General features: G+C 37.6%; 1 protein-coding gene across 3 annotated transcripts in view; it reads left to right on the forward strand.

The window, feature by feature from the left end:
- CHM (CHM Rab escort protein) overlaps positions 1-12,150 on the forward strand; it is a 196,837-nt gene that overhangs the window by 21,076 nt on the left and 163,611 nt on the right. For all 3 annotated transcript variants that reach the window (XM_023202350.1, XM_023202351.1, XM_023202352.1), the window contains exon 2: positions 175-241. In XM_023202350.1, the coding sequence (XP_023058118.1) occupies positions 175-241 (67 nt within the window). The remainder of the gene's footprint in view (positions 1-174; positions 242-12,150) is intronic.

Genomic DNA, 12,150 nt, shown 5'->3' on the forward strand with positions numbered 1-12,150 from the left:
CCTGACCTCGTGATCCGCCCGTCTCGGCCTCCCAAAGTGCTGGGATTACAGGCTTGAGCCACCGCGCCCGGCCTGGTTAAACTATTCTATATAGCAATGGCGTGAATTGAACATTTTATGTGAAATATATATATATTTCTACATTCTAAATGATACAGGTGTATGTTTTTATAGGTTTGCCTGAATCCATCATTGCAGCTGCATGTTCAAGAAGTGGCCGGAGAGTTCTACATGTTGATTCGTAAGTTTATCAACGATAGCATTTAATACTTCCTAAATATCTCTATACAAGATTAAAATTTACATAAACACATATATGTCTGTACCTATGTACATGTATGTGTGTATCATACATAAACTGAAGTTAGGAAAAAGACTGGAATTGTTTAATTTTAACCATAGCATACAAGTTTTACTATTCTGTGAAATAGTGATCTTTCCTTTGAGAATAAACCAAATGCATCATTTTATTTTTCTCATGAGTGATTTTGTTTAAAGTAACAAGTAATTCTCCAAGAGGCTTGGAAACTTCATGCCTGTCCCTTTTCTTCCATATGTGTGTGGGTATATACAACCTATATATGCTGTTGTATTTTAGGCTTCATATTCGATGCTTGTAAAAATCAGCCAATTGATTTTGAGTATTATTTTCTTGAACTTCATCAAAATTTAAACTTAGGAAGTTTTAACTAGGAAAAATATCTACAATTATGTTTTTCCCCTTTTTCTTGAATGTGATGATAAACAGGAGGTTGATGGAAAACTCGGGTTTAAGATAAAGCATAGATTAAATCTCTCCATTTCTATATCCCCCTAAAACAAACCCCTAATCTCCCACCTTTCTATTAGGTGCTTTTGACTATTATATCTTGGCACTTTAATTGTTCATTGAATAGGAATAGAAAGAAGAAACATACTTTTTATTTTCTGTTAGATGTTAACTGCAATGTTTTTCAGAATGCTACAATACAAAAAAAAATTAGATTTATCATAGCTTATAGTGTCTTCCCATATGTTATCTCATTGTAAATATGTGGGAATCTAAAAAGTAGCATGAGTTAATCTTCTTTTAACCTGTTCTGAATCCATTTTGAAAGCATATTAACTCCTCTGTTATAATAGCTAAGATTTGGGAACAACTGGGTGGAATTTCTAAATTGGATTCAGTTTTCATACACATCCTGCCTTTGTAATTCGCTTTTACTATTTCACTATTGTATGCACGACTGCTTGTGTTAATCTCTCAATTCAGTCTTTTTGACATATCATGGATTTGCATGTCAGAAAATCTGCTACCTTGGGCCAGATGTGGTGGCTCATGCCTGTAACCCAGCACTTTGGGAGGCTGAGGTGGGCGGATCACTTGAGGTCAAGAAGTCAGGAGTTTGAAACCAACCTGGCCAACATGGTGAAACCCCATCTCTACTAAAAATACAGAACTTAACTGGGTGTGGTGGTGCATGCTCGTAATCCCAGCTTCTTGGGAGGTTGAGGCAGGAGAATTGATTGAACTTGGTCCGGAGGTGGAGGTTGCAGTGAGCTGAGATTGCGCCACTGCACTCCAACCTGGGTGACAGAGAAAGACTGTCTAAAAAAAAAAAAAAAAAAAAGGAAAATCTGCCAGCTTGAAGCCCAGATGCTGAGACAGTATGCTTTAAAATATTAATTCAGATATATTTTTGGTGAATTTATTTAACCTAAAATTAAAAATAAAATACTCGCTTCTGGTTTCTCAAAAGTAGAATGATAGTAAAAGTTATTATTTGTTGAGCTTGTACTATATGCTAGTCAACATATTAGTTTCTTTATACATGTTATGTAACTTAATTCTTATCACAGCCAAGTAAGGTAGGTGGTGTTATCCCAGTTTGACAAATGGGGAATGTGGGACATAGAGACATTAAGTACTTTTTCTAAATTTACCTTGTGTAATTTTAGTTTCAAATTTACTTTGTGTGTAGGTATGTGTGTTGTTTTTTTCTTTTTCTTTTTCTTTCCTTTTTTTTTTTTGACACAGGATCTCACTCGGTTGCCCAGACTATGTAGTACAGTGGCATGGTAATAGCTTACTGTAACTTCAAACTCCTGGGCTCAAGTTATCCTCCTGCCTCAGCCTCCTGGTAACTACGACTACAGGTGCATGCCATTGCACCCAGCTAACTGAACATTTTTTGTAGAGATGGAATCTTGCTATGCTACCCAGGCTGGTCTTGAGCTCTTGACCTCAAAAGATCTTCCCAAAATGCTGGGATTACAGGCAAGAGCTACCGTACCTGGCCTATTTTGTGTTTTCTTATTCCAGAACATGAAGTCTTCCTAGAATGAAGACTATTTTATAAATCAAATTGATTTTACTCATATTCCAAAAATAAAGTTTGATTAAAAATATAAGAACCTAGATCTTACTTTGACAAGTAGTGGATCAATTAGAAAAGCTTGATAATATGGTTGTCTTTAGACATTATAGTGTAATAAAAATGGCATTTCAAAGTGACAAAACTTTTCTTCTTCTCTTGTACATCCTCAGACTTGATAGCTTTTGAAAGTTTAGATACATCTAGGTATTGATTCTCCCACACCTTAAGCTTAGATTTGGGGGCTTCTTTGGCACCATTATCTGAGGGTAATGGTTGTCTGCATACTGTTGATATCTCCTGATCTGAATCTGTTCTGAGCCCCAGTTTCATGTACCCTATCATCTGATATCTTCATCTAGATGTTCACAGGTACCTTAACATGGCTAATATTAAGCCATGAATTCATCCTCCCCATTCTCACCTCAAAATGTACAGAACCCAAAAAACAGCATCCTGCTCCCAGTCTTCTGGAATGATAACATCGTCTACCCAGTTGCTCAACTTAAGACACTTGGAAACTTCTGTTGATTTTCTTGCTTTATCCTCCAGATTTATTCAGATGATTTTGATAATAATAGAAAACATTTATTGAGCTCTTCTAGGTACTATGATACATACTTTGAAAATATAATTTCACTTACATCCCCTAACTTTAATAGCTCTCCATATCTCTTTTTCTTTATGTCACTGTCATTTCCCTAGTTCAAACCTTGCCATTTCTAAGCTGGGTAAGCTCATAACCTCCTGACTTTATCTCCAGCTCTCTAGTTTATTTATCACACTGCCACCAGTCACATCACTCAGCTGCGTGAAATCCTTCAGTGTTTCTCTGCTGCCTATGTTAGTGATTTTCCAAGTTTAAAAAAAGACTTAATGAGGTAACTGAAACAACTTAAAACGATGAAAGCAGAGCTGCTGTGGTTGAAATGAGTGGGTCTGGGTCAGTTTAGATATAACTGGCTTATAGGAGAAAGTCCAAATTTTCTGTATGTCATACAGTGCCCTCTATGATGTGGCCTTGCTTACACCTCCAGCCTCATCTCTTGCCACTTCAATCTTTAGTTGTAGACACCAGCAATGCTGAAATTTGCAGTAGCTGAACATATTGTAGTCTTTACTTCATCTTCCTACTTTTTGTCTGGGATTTGCGTAAGGTATCCCCTCGGTCTGGATTGCCTGTCTCTACCCCTCAGCCTGGCTAACTTCTATTTGTCTTGCAATGTTTGGCTTCCATACCACCTCCTCAGGGAAGTCCCACTTCCTCAAACCCCACTGGCTATGTGTCACAACTATGCCCAGGTTTTTATAACACTATATAAGAGTGCCATGACATTTATCATACTCTTAATCATTCACTTCCCTGTCTTCCCCACTACCCTTTAAGCTCTTACATCATATGTCTTAGTCATCTTTGTATCTCCAGCACCTAGCACAGTTGCTGGTTTGCATTAGATATTTGATGGATGGATAAGTACTAATACATATTTGTGTATATGATTTTTTTTTTGTTAATGGTTAGTTTGGTGATGTATAATCTTTATGTCACACACATTTTGGATAAATAGCTGTTGTTAGAGATGTAATCTGTGGCTAAAAATTAAAGTATGCAGTCAGTAACCTTGACTTTTAGTGTCATCAAGTTTTTACACTATCACTCTTCATTCATTTTTATTGAGAATCTTTGTGCAAGGAATTGTGCTAGATGTTAAGAATGCAAAGATAAATAATACACTGACTCACAATCTAGTAAAGGAAGTAAAGAAATAGATACACGTGCTATGCTATTTGATGGAGGTATATATAAGGTGCTATATGGGGACAACTAACTCAGTGAGAGGGCTTCCCATAGGAGTAGGTACCTTATCTAAGGTTCTAAGGACAGGTAGGATTTCATCGGATGAGATGTACTAGTCGGGGTTGGAGCTGGGAATAACATTTTGGACAGATGGAGCAACATGTACAAAGACTTGAGAGATGAAAGAGAATGACAAGTTTGGGAAACTACACGTAGTTGAGTATGACAGACACAGAGAATATACAATTAAGTACAGGGTGGGGTGGAAAGTTGAGGGTACAAAGGTAGGGCTCAGGTCAAATAATTACTTTATCTTATAGACATTAAAGAGCTATTTAATGCTCTTAAGCAGGGGAATTAAGTGATCAGATGTGTGTTTTAGCACTACACAGTAGAGAGTTGGTTGGAGAAGGGTAGGTAGACCCGCTAGGTGGCTGTTTGCAATGATCTAGTTTAGGGATGACCTGAATAAGCTATTGGCAATCAGAATGAATAAAAAGTAGAAGGATTTGAGGTTATAGCACAAATTTTTGGTGGTAGATCAGATAAAGTAGGTGAGGGAATGGAAGGAATTACAGATGACACCCAAGATTCTGGTTTGAGCCATTTGGTGGATGGTAGTGCCAATTTCATTTACTTATGTGAGGAATTCAAGAGAATGTTCAGACTTAGGGATAGAGCTGGGGAAGGGAAGATAAGGTGTTCAGAATTGAAGATGTTGAGTTTGAGGTACTACTGACATACCTTGGTGAAGAGATCCATTCACCTAGGGATGTGTATGTGTTTGTGTATGTGGGTATGTGTATAAGGAGCCTGGCTGGAAGAACGACAGCTGGAGATAAGAGATTTGGGCATTTTTTTGTGAATAAATGGCCGTTAAAACCAAAGAAGTGAATACAATCATCCTGAAAATGCATATAGTGAAACACATAACAGGCAAGTATAGAAACCTGGGCAAGAGCAACTTTTAAGGCATGGGTCAAAGGAGAAAAGCCATCAAAGGAGATTGAAAGGAAACAATCAGAGGTTGAGAAGAAAAGCAGGAGGGTGTAGATTTTCATATATAGCAACTTTACTCCTTGAAAACCTTAGTATATCTCTACCCATAGAGGAGAAAGTCTTAAGGAAAGGAACATTTATGTAATGTTTTCCTGCTCTGGGCCAGGATTAAATATTTTCTCATTTAATACTCATTTTAGCATTTAAAACTCTTCATCAAGTTCAGTCTACTTCCCCAGCTCTATCTATCATGTCTGCTTCACATGTAAAATTATACCATATATCTGTGTTCTGTGGAAATGCCTTTCTTTGCTTTTCTAAAAATAATTTTTTTAAATTGTCATTTAAACATGTAAAGTTTACCATCATAACCATTTTTAAGCATAGAATTGGGTAGCGTTAAGTATGTTCACATTGTTGTGCAACAGATCTCCAGAGCTCTTTTGATCTTGCAAAACTGAAACTCTGTACGCATTCAACAATAATTCCCTATTTTCTACTGCTCTTCCAGCCACTAGCAACCACTGCTCCACTTTCTGTCTATGATTTTGAGTACTCTGGATGCCTCATTCATATAAGTGTACTTATGCAGCACTGTATTTGTCTTTTTTGTGACTGGCTTATTTCACTTAGCACAGTGTCCTCAAGGCTTATCCATTTTGTTGCATACTGCAGGATTTCCTTCCTTTCTAGGCCTGGATAATATCCCACTGTATGTGTATGCCACATTTTGTTTATCTCTTCATCTGTTGATAGATATTTGAGCTGCTTCCACTTCTTGGCTATTGTGAATAATGCTGCTATGAACATGGCTGTGCAAATGTTTTTTTCAAGATCCTGATTTCTATTTTTTTGGATAAATTAAAGTGGGATTGCTGGACCATATAGTAGTTCCACTCTTCATTTTTTAGGAAGTGCCATGCTGTTTTGCATAGTGGCTATACTGTTTCACATTCCCACCAACTTCCTATGCTTTGGCTTTATTGGGAAGTTGTATGTGAGCTTTTAAGCTGGAATGCCTGTGTTCAGATCTTGGTTTCTCCACTCACTAGGTGTGTAACCTTTGGCAAGTTATTTAATCTTTCTGTACCTTAGTTTCTTTATAAAAATCACATAATATTGGTACCAATGTTAGCAAAATAAAAAAGGGCATAATATTTAATATATAAGATTGTTGTTGGGATTAAATCAACTAATCTATGTAATGGATTTATAACAATGCTTCATAGTAAGCCCTCAGTAATGTTAGCATCTACTGCTCTTAACAATGCTGCTTCTGCCACTACAGGTGAATAGCCCTTATCTGAAATGCTTGGGACCAGAAGTGTTTCGGATTTCAGATACACACACACACACACACACACACACACACACACACATACATACATATACACACACACACGTATCTGGGATTCAGATATATATACACACACACACATCAGAGATATATAGATCAGATACATATATCAGAGCTATACATCGATATATTATGATATATATCAGATATATACATCTGATATGATATATATCTGATATATAAGATATATAAGATATAGATATCAGATGTATATATCCATCGTATATATCAGATATACATGATAAATATATATGATACATGGTAAATACATAAATATATATGATATATATATCTCTCTGATATGTATCAGAGATATATCTAAGAGCATCTAATGCTCTTAACAATGCTGCTTCTGCTGCTACAGGTGAGTAGCCCTTATCTGAAATGCTTGGGACCAGAAGTGTTTCAGATTTCAGGTACATGAAATATGTATATCTCTTTATGTGTGTGTATATATATATAGTACATATATATATATCAATTGTATATATATATATATCAATTTCAGGTACATGATATATATATCTCTGATATATATCAATCATATATATATCTGATATATATCATATATATAAATTTTTGTAATTGCACTATATAGTAATATTTGTAATATATATGTAATATATGTATTCATAATATGTTTGTAATGTTTGCAATATATATAGTATATTATATATACTTACTAGCTGAGTGTCTCTAATCTGAAAATCTGAAATGCTCCAAGGAGCATTTCTTTTGAGCATCATATTGGCACTCAAAAAGTTTTAGATTTTGAAGCATTTCAGATTTCAGATTTTCTGATTTGAGATGCCCAACAGGTACTAATACTACTGCTACTATTAGATAAGAATAGTGGGAAGCCAGATTAAAGGAGTGACTAATTATGCCTGTGAGATTTGTGGAAAGCGTCACAGAGGTGACATTTTAGCAGAGTCTTGAAAGATGATGTGGGGTTTAATGAGAAATTGGAGCATTTCAGAAAGAGGGAACATACTGAAAGAGCATGGGATGCTAGGTGAATGGTGAGAATTTTAGTAGGACTGGAAAGTAAGGTAAGTGAATTGGGTTCATGAGAGTTGAAATTAGAAGAATTAAACTGGAATCATTCTGAGGACCTTGTATGCTGAGGTAGGAAGTACTGACTTTTGTCTTTAATAATTATCTTTAATCTCATTCTGTCTTTCCTTCAAACCCATATTTCATGCTTCAGCATATCCTGTCAACTCTACTTCCAAAAACAACCTAAATCTGTTTTCTCTGTCTCCACTCTTCCTCTTAGTTCATCCCACCATCATTCCCATTGGACTACTCTGATAAGCTCCTTATTGATCCTTCTGTTGCTACTATTGCCCCAATTTTTGGCCTTTTCCTCATTTCTAACTGCAGCATTTATGATTCTCTTTCTTGCTTACTATACTGTGCTATTGCTGTAACTATGCACTCATTTTTTATTTTTATTTTTTAGGCTAGTCAAGTGAAGCAATGGGAGTTGAAAAGGAGAAGGAACACATAAATCTGTAACTGATTATGATCAATTAGTTGTAAATACCACCACATTTGGACCAGCCTCAGGACATTTTTTCATTGTTAATATTATTTATGCCTCTTCTCTGTTTCTTTCTCCTTGATCTTTCTTGCTAGATATTTGTTTGTTTTATTAGTCTTTTCAAATAACCAGTTTTAACTTTATTGACTCCTTCAGTGTTATCTTCAATATGTACTTTTATCTTTATTTCCTTTCTTTGGCTTGGAATCCATCTTGTGCTTTTTCTAACTTTTTGAATTAAATTCTTAGCTCTTTATTTTTTAAGCCTTTTTTGCTTAATAAAATCATTTATGACTATATGGTTTTCTTTAAGGACCACATTAGCTCTCTCCCATGAATTCTATGTATTTTCTAATAGCTATTATGATTTCTTCTTTGCTCTGTTGGTTATTTAGAGGTTATCTTTTTAAATTTCCAAATATATATTTAAATTTCAACATCTTTATTGACTTTTAAATTCCAACACCCCTGACAGAACATGCAAATGACACAAAATAAAGTAAAAAAGTTCCAGTGTGCCTCCTTTTCCTGCCTGCATCCCACCCACTCTGTCCCCTGTCCCATCTCCCAGAAGCAGCTACTGTTACCATCTATACGTTCTCCAGAGAAGTGAGTTACAGAAAAATATGTATTAATAATGTGTATGTTAGATTTGGTGTAGAAAAATTGTAAGATACTGAGCAGTTAACACCAAGGATCTCTCATGTTGCCTTTTTATAACCGTATCTACCTCCCTCCTCTGCCACTCCCCTGCCTTCAGTTCCTAACCCCAGTGACCACTAATCTGTTTTTCATCTCTGTTATTTTGTCATTTCATGTGTAGAACTGGACAGTTTGTAAACTTTTGGCATTGGCCTTTTTCACTCAGCCTAATTCCCTGGAGATCTATCCAGGTTGTTGCATATATCAGTAGTTTGTTTATTTTTATTGCTGAGTGGTATTTCATCTTACGTATGTATCACAGTTTGTATAAGCATTCCTCTGTTGAAGGGTACTTGGAGTGATTCTGTTTTTTGGCTATTACAGATAAAATTGCTATGTGAACATTTATACAGTTATTTTGGTGTGTGTGAACATAAGTTTGTATTTCTCTGGGATAAATTTCCAGGAGTACAATTGCTGGATCATGTGGTAATTATATATAGTTAGCTTTTTAAGAAATTGCTATTTTCCAGAGTTCCTATACTATTTCCCATTAACAGTGTATGAGTGATCCAGTTCCTCTGCATCTTTGCCACAATTTGGTGTTGTCACCTTTTTTTGTATTTTTGGTAATTCTCATAGGTGTGTAGTGATATCTCCTTATTTTAATTCACATTTTCTTAATGGCTAATGATCCTGAACATTTTTCATGTGCTTATTTGCCATCTGTATATCTTTTATGATAAAATGTCTTCTGTATTTTGACTATTTTCTAATTGGATTGTTTGTTTTACTGTTGGGTTTTGAGTTCTTTATGCCTTCTAACCAAATACATTTTTAACTTTAGTTTTTCTTTTGATAATTGGTTTCCAATTTAATTACGCTATTATCAGAGAATGAGCTCTGCATGATATCAGTTATTTGGTATTTTTTAGAATTGCTTCATGGTTTGGAAGTATATGACTCCATGTGGCTTATTGTGTTTAATTGTTGGATATGCAGCTCTATATGTTAGATCAAAATTTTTTTTTTTTTTTTTTGAGACGGAGTCACGCTCTGTTGTCCAGGCTAGAGTGCAGTGGCGCAATCTTGGCTCACTGCAAGCTCCGCCTCCTGGGTTCACGCTATTCTCCTGCCTCATCCTCTTGAGTAGCTGGGACTACAGGCGCCCGCCACCATGCCCGGCTAATTTTTTATTTTATTTTTGGTAGAGACTGGCGGGGTATCACCGTGTTAGCCAGGATGGTCTTGATCTCCTGACCTCGTGATCCGCCCGCCTCGGCCTCCTAAAGTGCTGGGATTACAGGCTTGAGCCACCACGCCAGTCTCTAGATCAAATTTGTTAATGTTATTGTTTGAAATTTATGTTATCTATTAATATTAATAGATAATACTGATTAATAGAATTGAGGAATATATTAAAATCTCCTATACTGATTGTGGAATTCTTATTTTTCCTTTCAATTCCAATTTTTGTTTTATATATTCTGAGTATAGATAGGGGCATACAGGTTTAGAATTGTGATATCCTTGTGTAATTACTCTATTTGCCTAGATTTTTTCTTTTTTCTAGCTTTTTCGTAGCTTTTTTCTTTAAAGACTATTTTGTATGATGTTAATGTAATGACATTAGATTTCCTTGTTGTATTAGTTTGTTCTCACACTGCTGATAAAGATATGCCTGAGACTGGGAAGAAAAGAGGTTTCATTGGACTTACAGTTCCACATGGTTGGGGAGGCCTCAGAATCATGGCGGGAGGCAAAAGGTGCTTCTTATATGGTGGCAGCAAGAGAAAATGAGGAAGATGCAAAAGTGGAAACCCCTGATAAAACCATCAGATCTCGTGAGACTTCTTCACTACCACGAGAACAGTATGGGCTTAACCATCCCCATAATTCAAATTATCTCCCACTGGGTCCCTCCCACAACATATAGGAATTATGGGAGTACAATTCAAGATGAGATTTGGGTGGGGACACAGAGCCAAACCATATCATTCCCGCCCTTGGCCCCTCCAAATCTCATGTCCTCCCACTTCAAAAGCAATCATGCCTTCCCAACAGTCTCCCAAAGTCTTAACTCATTTCAGCATTAATCCAAAAGTCCATAGTCCAAAGTCTCATCGAGACAAAGCAAGTCCCTTCTATCTATGAGCCTGTAAAATCAAAAGCAAGCTAGTTACTTCCTAGATACAATAGGGGTACAGGTATTGGGTAAATAAAGCCATTCCAAATCGGAGAAATGTGCCATAGCAAAATGGCTATAGGGCCTATGCAAGTCCAAAATCTAGTGGGGTAGTCAAATTTTTTTTTGTTTTTTTTTTTTTTGAGACGGAGTCTCGCTCTGTTGCCCAGGCTGGAGTGCAGTGGCCGGATCTCAGCTCACTGCAAGCTCCGCCTCCCGGGTTTACGCCATTCTCCCACCTCAGCCTCCCGAGTAGCTGGGACTACAGGCGCCCGCCACCACGACCGGCTAGTTTTTTGTATTTTTTTAGTAGAGACGGGGTTTCACCGTGTTAGCCAGGATGGTCTCGATCTCCTGACCTCGTGATCCACCCGTCTCCGCCTCCCAAAGTGCTGGGATTACAGGCTTGAGCCACCGCGCCCGGCCCGGGGTAGTCAAATTTTAAAGCTCCAAAATGATTTCCTTTGACTCCAGGTCTCATATCCAGGTCACACTGATGCAAGAGTTGGGTCCCATGGTCTTGGGCAGCTCCGTCTCTGTGACTCTGCAAGGTATAGCCTCCCTCCTGGCTGCTTTTATGAGCTGGCGTTGAGTGTCTGCAGCTTTTCCAGGTTAACCTGCAAGCTATCAGTGGATCTCCCATTCTAGAGTCTGGAGGACAGTGGCCCTCTTCTCACAGCTCTACTAGGCAGTATCCCAGTACCGACTGTGTGGGGGCTCTGACCTCACATTTCCCCTCTGCACTGCCCTAGCAGAGGTTCTCCATGAGGACCCCGCCCCTGCAGAAAACTTCTGCCTGTTTATCCCGGCATTTCCATACATCCTCTGAAATCTAGGCAGAGGTTCCCAAACCCCAATTTTTGACTTCTCTACACTGGCAGGCTCAGCAACACGTGGAAGCTGCCAAGGCTTTGGGCTTGCACCCTCTGAAGCCACGGCCTGAGCTTTACATTGGCTCCTTTCAGCCGAGGCTGGAGCCTCTGGGACTCGGGGCACCAAGGCCCTAGGCTGCATATAGCAGGGGGGATCCCTAGCTTGGCCCAAGAAACCATTTTCTCCTAGGCCTGCAGGCCTGTGATGGGTGGGGCTGCTGTGAGGACTTCCGACATGCCCTGGAGACATTTTCCCCATTGTCTTGGGGATTAACATTTGGCTCCTAGTTACTTAGGCAAATTTCTGCAGCTGGCTTGAATTTCTTAGAGATATATATATATATTTTTTCTATCACATCGTCAGGCTGCAAATTTTCCAAGCTTTTTTTTTTTTTTT

This window comes from Piliocolobus tephrosceles, chromosome 12 (genome assembly GCF_002776525.5).
Source record: "Piliocolobus tephrosceles isolate RC106 chromosome 12, ASM277652v3, whole genome shotgun sequence".
In the NCBI taxonomy this organism is placed as follows: domain Eukaryota; kingdom Metazoa; phylum Chordata; class Mammalia; order Primates; family Cercopithecidae; genus Piliocolobus; species Piliocolobus tephrosceles.